The sequence below is a fragment of the Ursus arctos genome, unplaced genomic scaffold, assembly GCF_023065955.2.
Source record: "Ursus arctos isolate Adak ecotype North America unplaced genomic scaffold, UrsArc2.0 scaffold_8, whole genome shotgun sequence".
Lineage (NCBI taxonomy): Eukaryota > Metazoa > Chordata > Mammalia > Carnivora > Ursidae > Ursus > Ursus arctos.
The window spans coordinates 1,794,295-1,817,017 of record NW_026623100.1 but is presented as its reverse complement, the minus strand read 5'-3'; the positions used below and the strand labels follow the sequence as shown (position 1 = coordinate 1,817,017).

The window sequence follows — 22,723 nt, the reverse complement described above, 5'->3', positions numbered from 1 at the left end:
CCACCAAAATGTATCATAACCTTTAATAAGATTTATTGTGTCGTCTAATAATGATAAAGGATAAATAATCGACAAACCCGCAATTGGAATAGTGAAGGAAATAAGTTCTTGCAGTGTTGTTGGCATTTTTCTGATAATTCATTTGGTTTTTAAAAATTTATTCCCCATAGTAACCTTATAAGGTAGATGGTGGTGTCATTTTTACGGAAGAGCAAACTGAGAGTCAGGCATTTGTAAGGGACTCAGATCTTTTCTTGACCCTAAATAATCAGGTCTTTAACAGTATCATCATGAGGACTGTGGAATGTTATATGTCATTAACAATTTTAAGTATGTAGATGTGGTCGTCAATGTGAAAACATTTTAATTAATAAAACCTTCAGTATGTACATACTAGTTTGATCTATGTAAAGATATGAGAACTGAAAGGTAAGAATCTTACCTGATAGTATTGTTTTAGGGACAAATTTCTAATTAAATATACTCTGTCCTTTTTAGTTGTGTGCATCGGAGCTAGTTTTGTTGTCGTGCCTCTCTTAACACTTGGCCCCCAACTTATGCAGATATATATTTTTGTAAATTATGTACTTATTTATACTTCAAGCCTAAAGAATAAAGAAATGTAGGAATTATTGCCATTCTCATAACAGGAACAATGTAGGATTAAGAACTTCAGTTTTGCAGTCAGATAACTAAGGATGAGTCTCAGTCGCATCACTAGCTATGTGACATTGGGCAGGTCCCTTCTTTTCTGTGTTTCACCACAATTTTTTTGAAGATCAAATGAGAACTAATGTGAAGGTTTTAGCAAAGAGTGTGGCATATAGTAAGCGCTAGCTGCTAGCATTATCATAAGCATTATTTTTTAACTTCTAAGAGTTGGTTTTACCTGAGATCAGAATTGAGGTCTGTTAGACTGCGTTAGATTTGTATTGCTTTATAATAAACCACAAACACTTGTTGCTTAAAACAACAACCAGTTTTGGTACAATTGATAACTAAAATTTCTTAAAATATTCTCTTAGAAGTTAAATTGGTATTGATTTTAGAAAGTCTTCACTATTAGGGAAATTAAAATAATGATATAATTTTTTTACTTCTCTCTAAAAAGTAAGACAACTTAAAAATAAAATCACCAAATACCATCTCCCCCTCCCCAAATTAATAAAGGACAGGTTTTTAAGTTCACAGATTTGCTGTATCATGTAGCATTTAACCTATTTAATCTCAGATGATGTATTGATGAGAAGCGAAGTAATCTACGCCAAATACAGTAGGTGGCACTGTGATAAAAACTTTTGTATCTGTGAAGAATTGAGTTCAGGATTCATCTATAGTATTCTACTGAGTGCTAAATAAAGATAGGTTTCTTTCTTTTTTTTTTTTTTATTTATAATGATTTTTTATTATGTTAGTCACCATACAGTACATCCCCGGTTTTCGATGTAAGGCTCGATGATTCATTAGTTGTGTATAACACCCAGTGCACCATGCAATACGTGCCCTCCTTACTACCCATCACCGGTCTATCCCATTCCCCCACCCCCCTCCCCTCTGTAGCCCTCAGTTTGTTTCTCATAGTCCATAGTCTCTCATGTTTCATTCCCCCTTCTGATTACCCCCCCTTTCTTTATCCCTTTCTTCCCCTACTGATCATTCTAGTTCTTATGTTCCATAGATGAGAGAAATCATATGATAGTTGTCTTTCTCTGCTTGACTTATTTCACTTAGCAGACGTAGTGAAGAGAAGGGCCATATGCACCCCAGTGTTCATAGCAGCAATGTCCACAATAGCTAAATCGTGGAAGGAGCCGAGATGCCCTTCAACAGATGACTGGATTAAGAAGTTGTGGTCCATATATACAATGGAATATTACTCAGCTATCAGAAAGAACGAGTTCTCAACATTTGCTACAACATGGATGGCACTGGAGGAGATAATGCTAAAGATAGGTTTCTAAGTAAAGCAGACTTGAACAGAATCTAGCAACTTTGCTTAACCTAAATACACATTTATTTACCGTGTTTTATTTTAATTACAGAAATTAAATACAATAATGGCAGTGTTCTTTGAACTAAATTCTACCAAAAGTAAGAATAGAATGTCCTATAAATTGATTGAGGCACAGATTTTAATTTCTCAAAATTCTTTCATATGTATTTAAATATGTATTTATGTATTTCAGTTCTTTCATAGGTATTTCACACAGGTTATCCTCAGCTTCTCATTCTTAATAAAGCTTTTAAATTACTTCTTTAGTTTATGTAAACTAAAACAGCAAAGATGAAATGCAACACATCAGCCAGAAGGTAGTAAATTTCAATGGGGGTGATTCTGTCATATTTTCAGTGTATTTCAAAGCACCCTCAAGCCTTCTTTAAACAGAAATCTCAGTAGAAAAATTAACTCACTAGTATTTGAACAGCACAAACAGTTTTTTAAATTCCTTTCAATAGTATATTGAAAGAGTTTAGGAAACTGGAGTATTCTTGTATAGTAAAAAGCACAGTGTAAAATTGTTGTAAGAGTACTGATTTGGGTTGTTTGGTGTGTTGAAGTGTAATGATATAAAAAATGATATCTTACTATCTCATTGCATTGATTCTGGTTAAATTAGTGCTTCTTAATCTTGGCTTTACAGGCTTCCCAGTCATCTGTGGAACATCTTTAAGAAAGTTCCAAGCAAAGATGTGGAGAAAAGGGAACCCTCATGCGCTATTGGGGGCAATGTAAATGGAAGCTATGGAAAACAGGATGGGGGTTCCTCCAAAAATTAAAAATAGAACTACCATATATAAAAAAAAAGAAAGTTCCAGGGATTTTTTATATATATATAGATATAAAATTATATCTATATATATATAAATATATATATATATATTTGTATATATGGGCAGATATATCACAAAAGGTAACACACCAGAACACATCTAGTCCTCTGAAGTTGTCTTTGAATGGCTGTTTGATCTTTATTAAGAGACAAAAATCCTCGTTTGAAAGTTTGCATAAAGTTACATTTTGAAGTAGATAAACACTTAGCAACAACTACAACAAAAATCTCAAAAGCTGGGTAAAGATAACACTTCTGGAAGCATATGGTAGTTATCAAATATGAAAAATAAACATTACTATGGTCTTTACTATTAAACATCAACTGTTTTCTTGTAATAAGAAATGGAATTTATTGTTATTTTGGTGTTAAAATATGAAAAATTTATCCCATCATAGTGTAATTTCTCTTCTCTTTTTGTTTCAAGCATTTGGGTTCTAACATTCAAATTTAGCCAGTGATCTCTGGTCATTTAATTTTTGTTTCTCTTTTAAATTTAAGTGATGGTATTTTCTTTGTTTCTTTCTGTTGTTTCTGATTACCAGCTACACTCCTGACTGATAATGCAGTTGATCTTACTGTTTTTCAGCTGACTACCTGGCTCAGGCATTTGATTCTCTCTGTTTGGACTTAAAGACAGATGAAGGAAAAGTCTTGTTTTTGGAGTATAAAGCTGTTCCAGTAATAGTAAATCATCTACGAATATCCAGTAAAGGACTCCTCTCTAATGTCATGGATAGTTTGCTTCAGATGACAGTGGAATCTAGTAAGTTTTAAAGTTTTTAGATACACGAAGAAATGACACTAGATGATTTTCTCTGTGTTCTGAATGTATAACTACATATCAGACATATTGTACTTTATAATAGAAATGGTTAAAAAGTATTTTTGACAGCTGTGTAATAGAGTCATTAATAACATCACTAAAAGTTGTATGTCTAAATTTCCATTAACATAGCACAATTTCCAGTACTCACCTCATTTCAGTTATGTGCATATACTTCTCATTGTTCGTCATGTTTTTGAGCTTCTTTGTCTGTTCTTCCCTGTCTCATCATTCTGACAGATCTAACTAATCCTGTATTTCCTGCTTGCTTAGAAGGAGATGTTCAAGTATGTCTCCATCTAAAGGGAAAATAGGACAAAGCCATATTCCTGTTGTTTCCTCTTCGACCTTACTGTTTTGTTGGAGGGTTGGGGGGGTGGGAGGTGCACTCAGGTACATATGTGGCTATTCTTTTTCATGCATATTTGTAACATTTTATAGTCTGTGGCTTTATTTTTTCTTTTTGGTTTTTATATTGGTGTAGCAAGTTCTTTTAACTTGCTATTGATGGTTCCTAATTTAGCCCAGATATATATGGGGATGTTGAACATAAATATTTTCATTTGCTTTGGTTGCAAATGGTTTGGTTTGAACCTCAAGTAACCCCTTGACTTATAACAAGCAACATTTTGCCTCAGTAATTTTTTTTCACTTGTAGATTTTCCTCTTCCCTATTCCCTCTTCTTCTGCAGCACTTCTAAAAATGAAATGTTTATGCTTTCCAGAAGGTGGAAATTAAAATTAGAAAGTCATTGCTCAGCATGATAGTAAGCAGTCTGTGGTACTTGGTGCTGCTTGTGGGTGAATCCCGAACAGCTGGGTGTAAAGCATAGTTATATTTCTAACTAGGTACCTTCAATGTATGGCTTCACATTTTTAATTCATTTTATATACCTTCTCATTTCTCTTTTACAACATCCCTATGAAGGGCCTGAATAGAAAAACTGAGGTGTAGAAAAATCAGGTAACTTGTCCATGGCTTCCATAGCTAGGCAGAGGTAGGACTTAGATTTGAAATCGTGTCTCTGATTCTAGATATAACAAGATGCATTCTACCATTGCACTGTGATTAGATTTTCCAGAGGCTTTTTTCCTGCCCCCAAATGTCAAATTTTCTCTGACATATTTTATTAGTATTTTTAGCCATTTGCAACTGTTAAGATATTAGACTTATAGTTGAGGGTATAGCTACCTAGTTAAATAATCTTGGGGTTTTATATCATTATATTAGTAAATTCTAATACATGCTATAGAGCAAAAAAGTGAAAAATTAGTAAAATGAGACACAGACACCCAAGATTACTTGTTTAAAGTGGGTAGATTTACAGTTACGTTTCATTGGATTTTTCTTTCTTTCTTCTTATTTCTTATTATCTTTTTTAAAGATTTTATGTATTTATTTGTGAGAGAGAGAGAGAGAGAGCACGCACAAGCAGGGGGAGCAGCAGACAGAGGGAGAGGCAGGCTCCCTGCTGAGCAAGGACCCTGATTCGGGACTTGATCCCAGGACACTGGGATCATGACCTGAGCCAAAGACAGACGCTTAACCACCTGAGCCACCCAGGCATCCCTCTTTCTTTCTTTTTAAAGATTTATCTATTTATTTGAGAGAGAGTTGGGCGGGGGGGAGGCAGAGGGAGAGGGAGAAAGAGAATCTCAAGCAGACTCCCTGCTGAGTATGGAGCCCCACATGGGCCCGATGCAGGGCTCAGTCTCACAACCCGGAGGTTATGACCTGAGTGGAAATCAAGAGTCATACACTTAACTGACTGAACCACCCATGATTTTTCTTAATGAGGAAAACAGAAATTTTGCCAGATGTAAATGTCTACTCATTAGAAACAAATCTGTCTGAATATTTCTGACAGAGATGAAATCTTGTAGCCAAAGGAAAACTAAATATAATTTTATGAAAGAGTGAACCTACTTGGGTGAAGTGACTTTGTGGCACCATAACATTCACATTTGGAGAAATAGTAGTAGATAAAGTCAGCAGATTTTCGGTTCATTCACACGTGTTTACCTTTGTTCAGATTATGCTCAAATCCAAGGTTATCCTTTCTTGTTCAAATTGAGTAAATAAAGCAATTTCTAATGTGGATTCCTAGAAACTCTATCATTTTTAGTGATGGAAAACTTTTGGAAGATTAAAAATGGGTGAATCTTTGATGATTTCTGACTGAGGTATATTTACTTGCTTGATATATTTTTCTATTTTTAATATAAATCCAGTACCTGATGTTAACCAAAGAAATTTGTTGAAGGGGTTAAATGAATGATAGATCAGAATGCAGCAAATACTTACCTAGCTGTTGGTTTTATGTTGTTTTTTCTAGATTTGAGATGAGAAACTCATTTCACCATATACATAATTTCCACATGCCATTTTTTTTAAAGTTTATTGGAGGAAGTTGTTGGAAGAGAAATCTTGATAGAATAGATTTGCAGATGGCTTATCTCACACAACTAAAGAGTCTTGGTGGCCAGCTATGCATGAGGTGACATGTTTCAAGCATCTTGTTTGCAGTGCTTTGCTGAGCCTTGGGGATTCCTCTGACATCCATTCAGGGCTTTGGAGCAAAAGGTTAGAGGAAGGTTTCAGTGGACCAGGCTCTAGGCTGGGAGTACTCAAAGTGCTTATTGGTTCTGTAACTCAAGTCAGTATAGAAACAGTGATTAAAACTGGTGTAGTAGTTGTCAAATTACTAATTTTATCAAGTTCAATAATAATTTAAAACAGTTAGGGGCGCCTGGGTGGCTCAGTTGTTAAGTGTCTGCCTTCGGCTCAAGGCGTGATCCCAGAGTCCTGGGAGCAAGCTCCGCATTGGGTTCCCTGCTCCGCTGGGAGCCTGCTTCTTCCTCTCCCACTCCCCCTGCTTGTGTTCCCTGTTTCACTGGCTGTCTCTCTCTCTGTCAAATAAATAAATAAAATCTTAACAACAACAACAACAACAAAACATTTAGACTTGTATTTTGTATGTTTGTTTTATTTCTAGTGTTTTTTAATGGTATTGTAAAACGATAAATTTTGAAAAGTGATTCCAGTGGGATAGCACCAAATCTGAAAATGGTTAGGAGTGCTCTGCAGATGGGGCCTAGGGCAGAGGTTTTTATAGAAAAGACAGGGAAGCAGAGCAAAGAAATTATTTAATTGACTAGCTATAACATAAATGTTTGCCTTGTTGGGGAAAATTTAGTTATTTTATGGTAGTTTTACTTGAGGTTCATTTTCTCCAGTTCAGGGAAGTCTGGTTGACTGTTTAGTTTTTCTTGAGTTTTGTTTTCTTAGGTTCAAGTGCATTGACTGCTTTAGAATTTGATTTGTTTAGGTAGGATACCCTGCTGAAGGCATGAGAGCTTCCCAGTCTAATAGCCTCTTTGTTGAACTATTTTAAACAGTATTTTGTTAAAATCTGTTGCATTCTCTCTGCTGGTTTGGAAATCTCAGGCCCGTTCTTACAGTAGTTTGAGGAGCAATAAGCTATTCCATCTCCACTGGATACTTCATGTTAAGCTGTGTTGTAGTGCGTACTGCTACAGAGTGATGGTTCTCTTGTGTCCCTTATGCTCTTCCCCCAGATTTCATCTTTTCAATATGAGAAATGTTATTAGCTGCATAGGTATTTACTGTTTTTGAAAGCTGCTAAAATACATTTCTTTTTTTTTAAATGATCTAGATATATTTTACTTTAAAATGCATTTCTTTGAGTGTAAATTAAGATCTATACATTGATTTACATTAACATATATTATGAGCACATTTTTTTTAGATTGAGGGCTTCTGATAATACCTCTTTTGGGTGTAAGTATATATCATATAATAACTTAGTAGTGTTGATTTTAGAAAATTACTTTGTGGTTTCTTTCTCTTTTTCCTGTCAGTGGTTAAAAGCTATTACTCACTTATCTGGGTTTAGCTGTGTAAGAACTTGAGTCTTATTTTATTTCAAAGAGTACTTTCCTTTTCTTGTCAGACTTAGTTTAAATAGAGGGATTTAAGTTTGTATTTGTATTATTGAGTTCATTCTATTTTGTGGCCTAAAAACTGCCCGTCTGAGGTAACATGCTACCATTTAACATTTGAATGGCAATAATGCATTTGAGCACATTTTGCAGACACTTTTTATTTTTATTATAAAAATAATAGACATTTGGAAAGCTACAAACTGGAAAAAAAGTCTTACAATCCAAAGATATGTACATTTACTTCATATGTACATTACTTTCTCTCTTTTTTCCATGAATAATTTTCATGATGTTGGGTGTTTCTTTTCTCTTTCTTTGTTTATCATGGTTAGAATCTGGTGTACATTTAGTTGCATCAGTCTATGTTTATCTGTCTAAAATATCAAAATACAAGAAAATATTAGGATATTTTGCAAAGAAATATACTTGAGTTCTGTTTAAATTATGAATATGGGTAAAATGTATTATAATACAGTTAAAGGTAGCAAAGAATTATCAAGTCCTTTATGCTACATGCATTAAATTTGTTCTATGTATCTAGAAGTTATTTGTGAACATATTTGTATTTCTTAGTTTGGTGCTCTTTTTCATTAGCAGTTGATTTTTCTTGATTTGAGCAACATTATTTCTTCCCTTCCTAATTTATTCTGTCATTCTATTATGTTTTTATTATTAAGGAGATTAAAACAAGGGTAATTTCAATGAAATGACAAAAGCGATATGACAGTGTACCAACTTAGTATGTACACACCCGTGTTTCTTGTCTAGTCATGAATATAACCTGTTTTCTCAGTTAAAAGCTTTCAAATGAAAGAATGTTCTCTAAGGAAATGCCATGGGAAGATTTATTTTTAATAACTGAAGAATATGTAATAATATTTCTTAAGTCTAAGAAGTTGACACCCCTCTTTTTTTTTTTTTTTAAAGATTTTATTTATTTATTTGACAGAGAGACAGCCAGAGAGAGAGGGAACACAAGCAGGGGGAGTGGGAGAGGAAGAAGCAGGCTTCCCGCTGAGCAGGGAGCCCGATGCAGGGCTTGATCCCAGGACTCTGGGATCACACCCTGAGCTGAAGGCAGACACTTAATGACTGAGCCACACAGGCATCCCAGTTGACACCCCTCTTAATTTTACCACCTTAATAATACATAGTTTGCATATTGCCTGATATATATATATTTTTACATAGTTACATTCATAATATGCATGCTGTTTTGTATAAGAAATACATATTCATTATAGAAAAATCAGAAAATACAACTTTACTTCATTCAACAAATATCTATCTATAGACTATACATTTATCCCTGCCACTCACTGAGACATTAGGGGTACAGCAGAGAATAAGATAGGTCCCCTGTCAACATGGAGCTATGATCTAGTTGACTTTTGCCAAATTATTGGTATAGTGAGGATGATAATACCAATATCATAAATTATAAAAGTGGTAAGGGAGTTAGTCATGCAGAGGTCTGGGAGACTATTCTAGGGAGTAGGTACTGCTAGAGCAAAGGTGTTAGGGCAGGTATTAATTGTTAGGTGTGGTATTTTCAAGACACAGCAGGGAAGCCAGGGTAGCTAAAGCAGAGTTAAGTGGGCAGAGTGGTAGAAGAATCAGAATGTGGGGCCTGCACTTATTCAGAAGTCAGACTTGGGGACTTTTATTCACTACAATTCCTTGAGCTTTCCCTTTCTATTCTGCTTTGTTCAATGCCCTATTAGGAGCTTCTTTTTTTTTTTTTTTTTCATTTTTCTGCATAGCCTTTATTTTTCATTGTTGCTTAATACTTAATATTTCTTTATATGCATGTATATGTTTATGTAATATTTATTCTTACTATATGTTTATGTAATATTTATTATTGTTACCATTTTTTGAGACATTTCTTGTGGGAAGTGTGTATGAAACTTGGTAAGAAAATCAATTCATTGGCCTTCCATCCCAGCATAAAAGAGCTTTCAAGTAGTTTGTGGTCAGCTCCTTGAGGAATATGGAGCACGGGGAACTAATCTAGCAATCCTTTGTATGACCTCTTGAAGTCTACTTTAAGAGACGTGCACTTGTAACTGTGCATTTGATAGTGGTCTCTGAATGCTGTCAAATTTATAGCTATGTTATAAGTTGCATGATTGCTTTAATGATGCTTGCATTCCCTCATCTGACACTCTAACAGAGTCTTTTTTAAGATATAAACCTGACTTTTCTAGTGTAACAGGAGACGATATGAACCCATTTTTGGTCAAGCTTTAGGTTTGTGCTATATAGCCTATCTTGAAACTTGTTTCAATATTTTGTGACAATAAAACAAACCATGGTGTATGTTAGGGAGTAAAATCCCACCTGCCAATGAGTGTGATAGAGAAAGCTGAGGAATCAAATAATTAAATGTATAGATAATGAATATACTATTTTTATTTATTTTTTTAAAAGAAGAGTTCTCTGAATAACTTAAGGAAGGAATTTTTAAAATTGTGTCTATTGTTTAAAAGATAACACATTCATTATAGCTAATCATTTCAAAGGTACAAAAGTGAAAAGTAAAAAAAAAAAAAAAAAAGTCGCCTTTCAGTCACTCTTTCCCCTTCCCTGGAGAAAGCAGTTTCACTAGTTTTTTTCCATGTTCTTTCACAGGTGTACAATGTGCATATACACGCACATTCTTATTTTTTCATTTTATCAAAAGAACGTTAGCATGCTATACATGTTATGAAAAATAGATCTTAGAGATCTTGTATTAGTACATAGAGTTTCTTCAAAAATTTTTTCATTTGAGGTGACTATTGATGGATATGTTAACCTTAAACAATAAAACTGCCATGTATTCAACCAGCAAAACTGGGTTTGTTCAGTATAGCAGAGAATTGCGATCCAGGACAAGCAAGCTACATCAAAACCACAGACAAGACCAGAAAACAAAGGAAAGGAATGCTCTTATTTACCAAAGTGGTGGTGGTAGTTGGGGGATTAGGAAGGTAGATGGGTGGGAGGGCTGTTATAAATAAAAGGCCCATTGGAGTAAACTGGGAGTTGGAAGTACAGTGGCTTTTCATTGACTGAGTGTGACCATTTCTCATTGGCTGGGCTTTTGCTGTGGAAGGAGGAAACCTTCCTCCCTCCTGCTGGCTTAGTAAAGTAGTATCCATTTGCAAGGTGCATCACTTCCTGTTGGGTTTGCAATTGACCACAAGTAGTAGGCCATGAGCCCTGCCCCTCTCTCTCCCCCTTTGCCCCTCCCCCGGCTTGCTCACTCTCTCTCTCTAAATTAACTAATTAGCTAGTTAATTAAATTTTTAAATGACTACTATGGTGAATTTTGTTATATTATTTTACAATTAAAAAAAAAAGAAAAAGACCATCATTTAATGATGGTCATTTCTAAATGATAAAGTTTATGGTGATGTTTTAAAAAAACACGTTTTATACATTTCTCCTTAGCCTCATTTTTTTTTTAGCACTAAAAGCTTTACATTTATATTTAATTTCTAAGTTGTGGTTAAATATGCAAAAAACTTACATTTTAACCATTTTTAAGGGTACCGTTTTTTGGTATTAAGTACATTCACATTGTTGTGCAACCATCCATCTCCAGAAATTTTCCATCTTCCCTAAAAGAAACTGTACCCGTTAAACACTAACACCCACTTCCATCTGTCCCCACAGCTCCCAACAACCAACATTTTACTTTCTCCTTTATAGATTTGACTATTCTAGGTATCCCATGTAAGTGGAATCATATAAAATTTGTCTTTTTGTGTCTGGCTTATTTCATTTAGCATAATTTCCTCCAGGTTCATCCAAGTTGTAGCAGGTGTCAAAATTTCCTTTCTTTTTAAGGCTGAATAATATTCCATTATGTGTATACACCACATTTTCCCTTGCTGCTTTCAAGATTCTCTCTTTGACTTCTGACAATTTAATTATCATATGTCTTCACTGTGGGCTCTCTGGGTTTTTCCTGAAGTTCAGTGAGCTTCTTAAATTTGTAAAACTACGTCTTTCCTCACATTTGATAAGTTTTCAGCCATTATTTCTTCAAATATTACTGAAGGGGCAGATTATCCTGCCCCTTTCTCTCTCTTCTTCTGGGACTACCACAATATGTATATTGATCAGCTTGACGATGTCCCATTAGTCCTTTAGGCTCTGCTCTGTTCCCTTTTCTTCATTCTTTCTTCTTTTTGCTCCTCAGTCTCTATAACTTCAAATGCTCTGTCTTTAAGTTCACTGATTCTTTCTTGTATTTAAATCTGTTGTTGAAAATCTCTAGTGTTTTTTTCAGTTCAGTCACTGTATTTTTCAGCTCCAGAATTTCTATTTGGTTATTTCTATAAACTCTAGCTCTTTGTTGAAATTCTCCTTTTTCATACAGTTTTCCCGATTTCTTTTGGTTCTTTGTGTTTTCTTTTAGCTTTTGAGTGTATTTAAGACAGTTGCTTCAAAGTCTTTTCCCGAATGAGTTTCTTTGCATGTTTCTTTGGGGATATTTTCTCAAGATTTATTTTGTTTTTTTGAATAGGCCATGTTCCCTTGTTCTTTGTATGCCTTGTGATTTTTTTTGCTGAAAACGTATCATTTGAAAAACAGCCACCATTCATAGTCTTTGCAGACTAGTATAGAAGATCATCTTCGTTGATTAGCAGTCCCCTGGGCCCTTGGAAACAGTGCGGAGTATAGGCCTAAGGTCTTCTCAGGTCTTTTTTAGGTGTAAGTCCTATCTGGGCCTATGAGTGTGCTTTTTCTTTTTCTTTCTTTCTTTCTTTCTTTCTTTCTTTCTTTCTTTCTTTCTTTTTTAAGATTTTATTTGAGAACGAGAGAGAGAGAGAGAGCGAGCATGAGGGGAGGAGCAGAGGGAAAGGGAGAAGCAGATGCCATGCTGAGCACAGAGCCCAACTTGGGGCTCAATCCCAGGACCATGAGATCATGACCTGAGCTGAAATCAAGAGTCTGACGTTTAACTGACTGAGCCACCCAGGCACCCTTAGTGTGCTTTTTCTTTTTCCAATTTCCCCTGGCTGCTTTTAAATATCTTAATTTCCCAGAGTCTCACCCCAGCTTGTTCTCAAGACCTTAGATATTGTAGTGGAATTACAGGAAACTTCTCCCTGTTTTGTATATTTCTGTTTTCTTTTTTTAATTTTATAATTAGTCAAGAAAAAATTTGAATTTTCAAAACAAAATTGGGAATAAAATTTAACTAATATTTTAAAAAAAAATACCAATGATGTTTTTCAAAGAACTGGAACAAACAGCCCTTAAATCCGTGTGGAACCAGAAAAGGTCCCGAATCGCCAAGGAACTGTTGAAAAGAAAAAACAAAGCTGGGGACATCACAATGCCAGATTTCAAGCTGTACTACAAAGCTGTGATCACAAAGACAGCATGGTACCAGCACAAAAACACACATAGACCAATGGAACAGAATAGAGAACGCAGAAATGGACCCTCGGCTCTTTGGGCAAATAATCTTTGATAAAGCAGGAAAAAACATCCAGTGGAAAAAAGACAGTCTCTTCAATAAATGGTGCTGGGAAAATCGGACAGCTACATGCAAAAGAATGAAACTTGACCACTCTCTCACACCGTACACAAAGATAAACTCCAAATGGATGAAAGACCTCGATGTGAGACAGGAATCCATCAAAATCCTAGAGGAGAGCATAGGCAGCAACCTCTACAACATCGGCCACAGCAACCTTTTTCATGACACATCTCCAAAGGCAAGAGAAACAAAAGATAAAATGAACTTGTGGGACTTCATCAAGATAAGCTTCTGCACAGCCAAGGAAACAGTCAAAAAAACTAAGAGGCAGGCCACGGAATGAGAGAAGATATTTGCAGATGTTTTCTTTTTTTGAAACAGCTTCAGAAGAATAGGTATTATTTCTTCTTTGAATGTTTGGTAGAATTCCTCAGGGAAACCATCAGGCCCTGGATTCTTGTTTTTTGGGGGTTTTCTTATCACTAATTCAATCTCTTCATGATTAATCGGTCTATTTAGACAATGAATTTCTTCCTTTTTCAGTCTTGATAGTTTATAGGTTTCCAGGAAGGCATCTGTTTCTTCCAGGTGGTTTAATTTATTGGCATATTGATGTTGATAATAGTTTCTAATGATTGTTTCTATTTCCTTGGTGTTAGTCGTGATCTCTCCCCTTTCATTCATAATTTTATTATTTTGGGTCCTTTCTCTAGCCTTTTGAATAACTCTGGCCAGTGGTTTATCAATCTTATTAATTCTTTCAAGGAACCAGCTTCTAGTCTTGTCGATCTGCTCTACTGTGCTCCTGGTTTCTAATTCAGTGGTCTCTGCTCTAATCTTAATCAACTGTGTTCTTGTGCGTGGGCTAGGCCTGTTCTTCTGTTCCATCTCCAGCTTCTTAAGGTGAGAATATAGGGACTGCATTTTAGATTGTTCTGTTCTTTTTTTTTTTTTTTTTAAGATTTTATTTATTCGACAGAGAAGCAGCAAGAGAGGTAACACCAGCAGGGGGAGTGGGAGAGGGAGAAGCAGGCTTCTTGCTGAGCAGAGAGCCCAATGCTGGGCTCGACCCCAGAATGCTGGGATCATGACCTGGGCCGAAGGCAGACGCTTAACGACTGAGCCACCCAGGCACCCCTCTTCTTTTGAGTGAGACTTGGATGGCTATGTATTTCCCCCTTAGGGCCGCGTTTGCAGTGTCCCATAGGTTTTGGACCGATGTGTTTTCATTCTCATTGGTTTCCATAAATTGCTTAAGTTCTTCTTTAATTGCCTGGTTTACCCAATCATTCTTAAGCAGGATGGTTCTTAGTTTCCAAGTGTTTGCGTTTCTTCCAAACTTTTCCTTGTGATTGAGCTCCAGTTTCAAACACTGTGGTCTGAGAATATGCAGGGAATAATTTCAGTCTTTTGGTATGGGTGGAGACCTGTTTTGTGACCCAGTATATGGTCTATTCTGGAGAAAGTTCCATGTGCATTCGAAAAGAATGAGTTTTCTGTTGTTCTAGGGTGTAGTGTTCTGTATATATCTATGAGGTCCATCTGGTCGAGTGTGTCATTCAGGGCTCTTGTTTCTTTGTTGATTTTCTGCTTAGGTGATCTGTCTGTTGCTGAGAGTGGAGTGTTGAGGTCCCCTACTATTAACGTATTATTATCTATATGTCTCTTTATTCTGGTTGAGAGTTGGCTTGTGTATCTAGCTGCTCTCCTGCTGGGGGCATAGATATTTGTAATTGTCATATCCACTTGTTGGATACACCCTTTAAGAATAATATAGTGTCCTTCTGTGTCTCTAACTGCAGTCTTTAGTTTAAAATCTAATCTGTCTGATATGATAGTTGCTACCCCAGCTTTCTTCTGAGGCCCACTGGCATGAAAAATGGTTCTCCATCCCTTCACTTTCAGTCTGGATGTATCCTTAGGTTAAAAATGAGTCTTTTGTAGACAGCATGTGAATGGGTCATGTCTTTTTATCCAGTCTGCCACCCTGTGGCATTTTATGGGAGCATTTAGGCCATTCACATTGAGAGTGATTATTGAGAGATATGATTTTAATGATGTCATATTGCCTGTGAAGTCTTTGTTTCTATAGACTGTAAAATTTCTGTTCTGTATCACTCTTGGCGTGCTTTTACTCTTATAGAGTCCCCCCGCTTAATATTTCTTGCAGGGCTGGTTTGGAAGTCACATATTCTTTCAGTTTCTGAGCGTCTCGGAAGGTTCTTGTCTCTCCATCCATTCTGAATGACAGCCTTGCTGGATAAAGGATCATTGGCTGCATGTTCTTCTCACTTAGTGCTCTGAATATGTCTTGCCAGCTTTTTCTGGCTTGCCAGGTCTCTGTAGACAGGTCTGATGTTATTCTGATGTTCTCTCCTCTGTAGGTGAGGAATCTCTTCCCCCTTGCTGCTTTCAAGATTGTTTCCTTGGATCTAAGATTTGCAAATTGTAGTATGATATGACATGGTGTCAGTATGTTCTCATTGACCTTGGGAAGGGTCCTCTCTGCATCTTTGACATGAATGCTTGTTTCCTTTGCCAGATTAGGGAAGTTCTCAGCTACAATTTGTTCAAATATCTCTTCTAGACCTCTCTCTTTCTCCACCCCCTCGAAGATGCCAATGATTTTGACATTGGAATGTTTCGTTGAGTCAGTAATCTCCCGTAGTCTTATTTCTTGAAAGTGGAGTTTCTTGAGCCATGTTTCTTCTCTTTCTTTCTTTTCTATCATCTCATCCTCTAACATGCTAATTCATTCTTCTGCCTCATTTTTCCTGGCCCTCAGAGCATTCAGTTTAGACTGCATTTGATCCATAGCATTTTTAATTTCTGCCAGATTCGCTCTCATTTCCACCCTTAGAGATTCTATATTTTCATTAATATTTTTCTCAAGCCTATATGTCATCTTGATAATTGTTACTCTGAAATCCATTTCAGACAGTTTTGGTATATCCATATCCATTAGTTCTGTGGGAGAGGCCACACAATCTCTGTTTCTTACCTTTGTTGGGGGTTCCTTTTCCTTGTCATTCTGATGAGGAGAGGTTGTGGGGATGTACAGAGCCCAAATTATTGACCAGGACCCAAGCAAGATGCATTTGTTTTATAGGGACCTTAGGGATGTGGGCTTCTTGTTTTTTCAGTCTGCCTTCTGGGAGAGGGGCCTGCTGTGCTGATACTCAGGCAACCCTGTTTGGGTAGAGTTGCCCTGTCCCCTGTGGGAGGTGGGGGGGGCGGTGTGTGGGCGCAGTGAGAACCGGATTTTCCGGGCTTTTGTTTCCTTGCACCTTTCCCTGGTGGCTTTCTGTGACTTTTCAGAGGGTCAGAGTGGCAGGGACCATATCCAAGCCTCTTTTCTCAGAACAGGGAGATCACAGTCTGCTCTTCACTGAGGTCTCCTGGCCACTCTCACTCCATCTCTGTCGGTGCTGCTAAAAACTCCACAGCCTCCCGGGTTGTGCATCCCACAGCCATTCTCCCAGAACTCGCTCCTAGGGCTGGCTGTCTCTGCCCTTTGTACTTCTAACACTGCCCGCCGCCCCTGTTCCTGCGCACGCTCCTGAGCTCCGGTTTCAGTGGTTCTAGTACGCGCTCTGGAGCTCCTGGTTTCAGTCTGGTCGCACATGCGCCCCCGAGCTCCTGGTTTCAGTCCGGTTCAAGTACATGCTCTGGAGCTCTCAGTTTCAGTCTGGTTTACACGCTCTGGAGCTCCAGTTTTCATTCTGGTCAGGCACACACTCCGGAATTCCCGGTATCAGTCAGGTTCACGCACTCCCAAGCTCCTGGTTTCGGTCTGGTTCGGGCGTGCGCTCCCGAACTCCTGGTTTCCCAGCAGCTACCGGTCCACGAGTCTGGCCCGCTCCCCAACACAGGAGGCTACTGCTTCCCGGTGCCCGAGCACGGCAGCTGCCTCCCTCTTCCGTGTATCTTCCAATATCTGTGCTCAGATTCATGGCTCTCCGCTTCCTACCTCAGTACCCAGTGCTGGAGATGTTTGTTCGTAGAGATCCAGATGTGTCTTCTTATGTCTCAGGTTGATTTCGTGGGTGTTCAGGATGGTCTGGTAGATATATCCAGCTCGGTTCAGGGGACCAGCTGAAAAGGGTCCCCTACTCCTCTGCCATCTTTTTTCCTCTACATGATTGTTCCTTATCCACTGATTTAAAATCTGTTAGCCATATAATATAGTTACCTTTCTTGTTAAGTGTTGACATAAATCATATGTCTCAGGATTTGATATAAGAAAACTGTGTGCAGTTTTTTAATGAAGCTGCTTGAAATTTCAGTCAGTGCATTTTTAATAATATTTGTAGATTGGGGCACCTAGGTGGCTCTGTGGGTTAAGCCTCTGACTCTTGATTTCAGCTTAGGTCTTGATCTCAAGGTGGTGAGCTCAAGCCCACACCCTATGTGGAGCCTACTTAATAAAATAATAAATGTTCTTTGTAGATTATGTGTGCTATATTTGTAAGTTACATTTTCATTCTTTAAGAAGATTCTGTAACTGAGATACATACATGTGCACTCACACACACATACACACAGAGACATGCACATACACATATAGACACCCAAACATGCACATGACTTTTGGTGAATTAAGTGTAGTCCGTACTTGGGTTAGACTGCTGTGGGGAACGTATTACGTTTTTTTCTCCTACTTTAACTACATGGTCACATGCAGAGGACAAGCGACCATTGTCCCTGTGTTCCACTGCTAGTAGCATGTACCACCCTTCATTTTCTATTATCATAACATTCCTCTGACTTCACTAGTATGGATTTTGTTGGTTTCATTACTGAATAGTTTCTTTTACTCAGGAAAGACAATCTTTTAAGCTGTGCGTATGGATTCAAAAAGAAAGATGAATACAAAGATACCATATTTTTATGTCCTTTGTAGTTATTGACTTATCTGTGTGAAATAAAGTCCTGTATTCACTGTGGGAGCCTGTGAATTTTACAGAGGCTTTTTACATAGGAATTTAACTACTTTAAAGGCCATAAATTATTATTTTTCTAGGACTTTTGTTTCTTTTCAAGCTTTCCTAATTACCGATACTAGTGATTTACACCTTACAAAACATTTTTATGCATTATTGTGTTCTCTCATAACAACCACTTTAACAAATCTTTTAGTTTTCACTATTGCAAACTTTCCTGTGACCCTTATTCTCAAACCTTTGCATACACTTGATTCAGACACATTTTTAGAGGCAGAATTGCTGAATCGAAGGATATACCTACTTATAAGGCTTTTGAGACAAACTTGCCAAATTCCAATTATTTTATTCCTGCGGAGGTTGAGCATTTTTTCCGTGATTTCTTGCTTGTGCGCTTTGTTCATTACTAGAAATATTGGGTCCATCTTTTTCTTACGGATTTATAAGAGCATTTTTAACCGTATCAATCTTCTAGCAAATATATTACAAGGGGATTTCCTCCCAGTGCCTCTACTTCAAGTTTGACATTTCCCTTTTGCTTTGCTTTTGTCTTTTAGAGCTTTTGCCTTTTAAGTTTTGTAATTGTTTTTTACAAAGACATTAAAATTTTATGTTTTGTAAAATTTTTCAACCTTTCATGAATATTTTCACCCTTTGGCTTTTGTGCTTTAAAAGTTATTCCCTAGCCATTGATTATGTAAATTGTCATTAACATTCAAACGAAATTTTTTTAAATGTAGGGTTTTTTAAAAAAATTGCTATCCCCAAAATATTTCTTATTGCTAATTATTTAAACTCAGCCTACTGTTATGAACTTTTTGAAGAAATGACATTCCCCCATTCTTCCAAACATGGGATTTCTGCTAAATACTGCCTAGTGGAAGTTGGATATTTGGGAAAGTATTATCTTATCTTTGGTTTGCCTTGTTCAACAAGAGTCAGTGGAGATTTGAATTTTTCAAATCATGGTACTTTTGCTCCAAAGTTTTAAGTATGAAAAGAATGAAAATCCAAATTAATATTTATGAATACCCCACATAGTTCTGGTTTATTTTGTTATTAATTTCCTTGTTAGCTACACCCTAACAGAAAAGCACCGGTGATTTGTTTTGCAGAATCCTTGCAGCCCTTCCTGGAAGCCTGTAGCAACACTTTATTCTTTCGTACTTGCTCTGTGCTGCTTCGAACCCCTAAGCTTGATCTTCAAATACTAGAAAAGCTCAGTATTATTCTGCAGAAACTTTCCAAAATCAAGTAAGAATTTTTTTATTCCTAAGGTTTTTTTAATTGAAAGATCTCTTATTGTGATCCTTTAGGCCTTTCTGAATCCTGTACTGGTTCAACTTTGTTTATTAAATCACAGGTTCCAATAAATGTAGCATCTTGAGATTCATGAAATATTAATGCATGTCTAAGATACATACCCAGTGACAGATGAGAATTAGAGTGTTTATCTAGGAATGTCTTGTTTCCATAGTTCATTTCTGCTAAATGAACTTTAGGTACCACAGAGTATGCAAAACTAAGAGCAGTTTTTAGCAACCAAGTGGTAGTATCAGAGTGAATTACTGCACACTGATACTCTGTAATACCACAGGTGAAAATAAAAAAAGATATTAAAAGTTTATCTGCAGATCCTTTTGATGTACTGAAATGAATTTAGGTAATGAGAATGAAGTGGGCAAAGGAGATTTAAAATGATGTTGGTAACTGGTTTTATTTTAGGAAATAATTATGGACTTATTATGCCACTAATTTGGATTTTATTTTAAGAATTAAGGGCTTTCCTTTTGCATTTCTTCTTCTTTCCCTCGATGCAAACATTGATGTAACCAGTTATTAAATTATAAATAAAGGACATAGATTTTTAAGCTTTTTTTCCCTAATCTTGGTAGAGTCTAGTGTTTCTTTTGAGGCAAATTAAACACCTGTCTCATCTCATGTTTATAACAGTAAAATTTTGGTTTTGGTTCAGCTCCTCTGCCCCTTCCCTTTCCTCTCACCTGTGATTTGCATGGTAGCGAACTTAGGTATTTAGCAGGTATTGAATAGTAAATACAATACCTCTTAAAATTATTGGTAGATGTGTGACAGTGGGTCCATATGTTCTCCTTGCTGCCTAGCACACAATACCACACCACAGTAACTTATTGTCAAATTGTAACCTCAAACTCAACTCAGCAAGTTTTGGACTTGCATCAATTAAGCTTATCGATTCATTGTCTTCCTTCACTTGCAGACTGACTGTAGCATGGTTGTTTTGGATTTGTATCCAGTAGATTCTCAGGAAGACCTGTTATAGTTTACCTGTGGTACGACGAAGCTGCAGTAACATTACTTAGGTTTAATTGGGTCTTAGCTCTTAATTTGTGAGATTTTTTTTATGCAGTCCTAAAGTTTTTTTTACGTCCTCCCTTGAGGCAAAGCATTTTACTATTCTTGATGTGTGTGATAGCTTATGTTCATTTCAGACAGAGAGCTAGGACAAAGCTCCAGCAGGAGGGCTGGGAATAGCTGATGCGCAAGAAGGTCTTAAATTAAAGCTTTAAAACCACAGAGATGTGAAACGTTGTGTATTAAGTGGGTGGTTACATAGGTTATTTGATAATCTCTTTCAAGAGAAAAATACATGGAGACAAGGAAATAAGAAATATATTCCAGGGGTGCCTGGGTGGCTCAGTTGTTGAGCGTCTACCTTTGGCTCAGGGCGTGATCCCAGAGTCCTGGGATCGAGCCCCGCATCAGGCTCCTCTTCTGGGAGCCTGCTTCTTCCTCTCCCACTCCCCCTGCTTGTGTTCCCCCTCTTGCTGGCTGTCTCTCTGTCAAATAAATAAATAAAATCTTTAAAAAAATAAAAGAAATATATTCCAGCTATTGTTCTGATTGAAAATGAAATTACTGACAGATTATTAGAAGGAGGATGTTTGAAAAGGTATGTTGGAGCTAAGTCAAAAGGTAACGCAGTACTCTGCTACTTACTTCAAATAAGATGATCAAGTATTTTTTTTTCTAGCTGTGAGGAAAAAAAAAATATTCTCCAGCATTTTAGTGGTGACTAGGGTGCAGTTTTCAGGATTACAAAGCATATTCTTTTCTTCCTTGAATACTTTTCCACTTTAAGCTTATCTCCTAAAGCCCATTTTGTTTGTCTTGGCATATTAATCCTTGAGTTAAGTGTGTTCTGCACTCGGTTGAAACCAGGTGCCATTTGCCCACATTTACAAGTAAATGATCTCTCCTTGTCATTTCAGATAAACTCCCGAGAGTGTGCAACTAAGTTCATGTACTTGTTCTCTTACAGGAGTAATAAGAAGCTCTTTGAACTTTTTACTATTCATCTGATGCTTCAAGAATTACAAAGGACAACACACCCAGAGCATGCCTTTCTCTGTATTAACCTAAATTCAACTCTGTTCAATTTGGGTTTGACAAAATGCAACTCCCTGGCCTCCAATGCAAGCCATTAGACTGGCTTATTATCATTTTATATATATTATGTGTGTGTTGCTTATTTGTAAGATTGTAAAAATTACCAAAGTAACTAAAAGTCCACCAAGTAAAGTTATCGGTAGCATCATTTATCATGAAAAGTAGATTTTTTTTAACTTTAAAAATGAAATCTATAGAAGCTGTGGAATTTTTGGACTATTTCAGTTCAAGTAAGGTAGTACTTACTAACGTACAAAATGGAATTTCCAGAATTAATGAGTGGGGTTACTTTTTGTAAGAGTGTTTTAGGAAAATTTTTAAAATTATGTGATTATTTGGAATAAAATTGGTGTTTGTGTGGGAAAGAGGATTAGATCGTGTTGTCATTCTTTCTTAATATATTACCAATTTCCCCTTTCAGAAGCAAAAGTACATAACTTTTAACTTGTCATCTTCATATCATAACTTTTGTATAGATCCTAGATTCACAAAAACTGATTTTTTTATTGTGCTGTTCACAGAGTACTTTAAAGAAAAATTTTTTCTATTTCTATTTTTTTCCAAAATAAGTATCACCAAAGTATATATGTACAACAGAAGTTTAAAAAAAAAAACTGAAAAATATCTTAGTCCCAACACCCAGGCATATCTCCTGCTACAGCCAAAGGAGAGTGAAGTTGCCACAAGTCTGGGTGAGGTAGAGGTGTGGTGGGACTTTGGGCAGAATACTGCAAAACAAAGAGAAGGAGCATTGTCCTAAACACTTACAAAATTATGCTCTGTCAGTGTATAACCTCATTTCCAGAAACTGGGAGAAATTTTCAGGAAACTTTTGGTCTCTTCAAAAGAATATAAGAAAATATGCTATTTGTGAAGCAGAAACAGAAAGCTGTAAAGAGAGAACAGTCCAAGGTGAGTATGGTGACGCTTGTAGGAACTAAAGAAAGCAGAAGCACAGATGCACAGCAGACACTTCAGAAAATAGAATCAGTGTCACACACACAAAGAGCAGCTCTCAGAATGCAGAGCGCCTAGAGATGGTACCAACAAGAGAGTGGACAGCCGATGGTAGAACAAAGGTTGGTACTGTAGCATGGGTGTCTGATGTTTCTGAAAGAGAACAGAGCAGGCATTGTTCAAAGATAGAGCTGAATAAAGTGTTGGGGGGACCAAAGAAAGATCTGCATGTAGAGATTGAAAGAACTCATCATGTTCCAGAAAAGTCACTGAGAAAAGCATTCTATAA

The 22,723-nt window shown here is 36.7% G+C and overlaps 1 protein-coding gene across 19 annotated transcripts in view; it reads left to right on the top strand.

Annotated features, from left to right (window-relative positions):
• The window catches only part of CCDC138 (coiled-coil domain containing 138), a 188,544-nt gene that overhangs the window by 131,481 nt on the left and 34,340 nt on the right, over nt 1-22,723 (top strand). For 14 of the 19 annotated variants that reach the window (XM_026516035.4, XM_026516026.4, XM_057309181.1 and 11 more), the window contains 3 exons: nt 3,421-3,597; nt 19,164-19,302; nt 21,350-21,842. In XM_026516035.4, the coding sequence (XP_026371820.2) occupies nt 3,421-3,597; nt 19,164-19,302; nt 21,350-21,515 (482 nt within the window). In that variant the 3' untranslated portion in view covers nt 21,516-21,842. Of the gene's footprint in view, nt 1-3,420; nt 3,598-19,163; nt 19,303-21,299; nt 21,843-22,723 lie in introns of those variants that run through there. The other 5 variants (XM_057309184.1, XM_057309183.1, XM_048222726.2 and 2 more) reach the window with 4 other exon arrangements.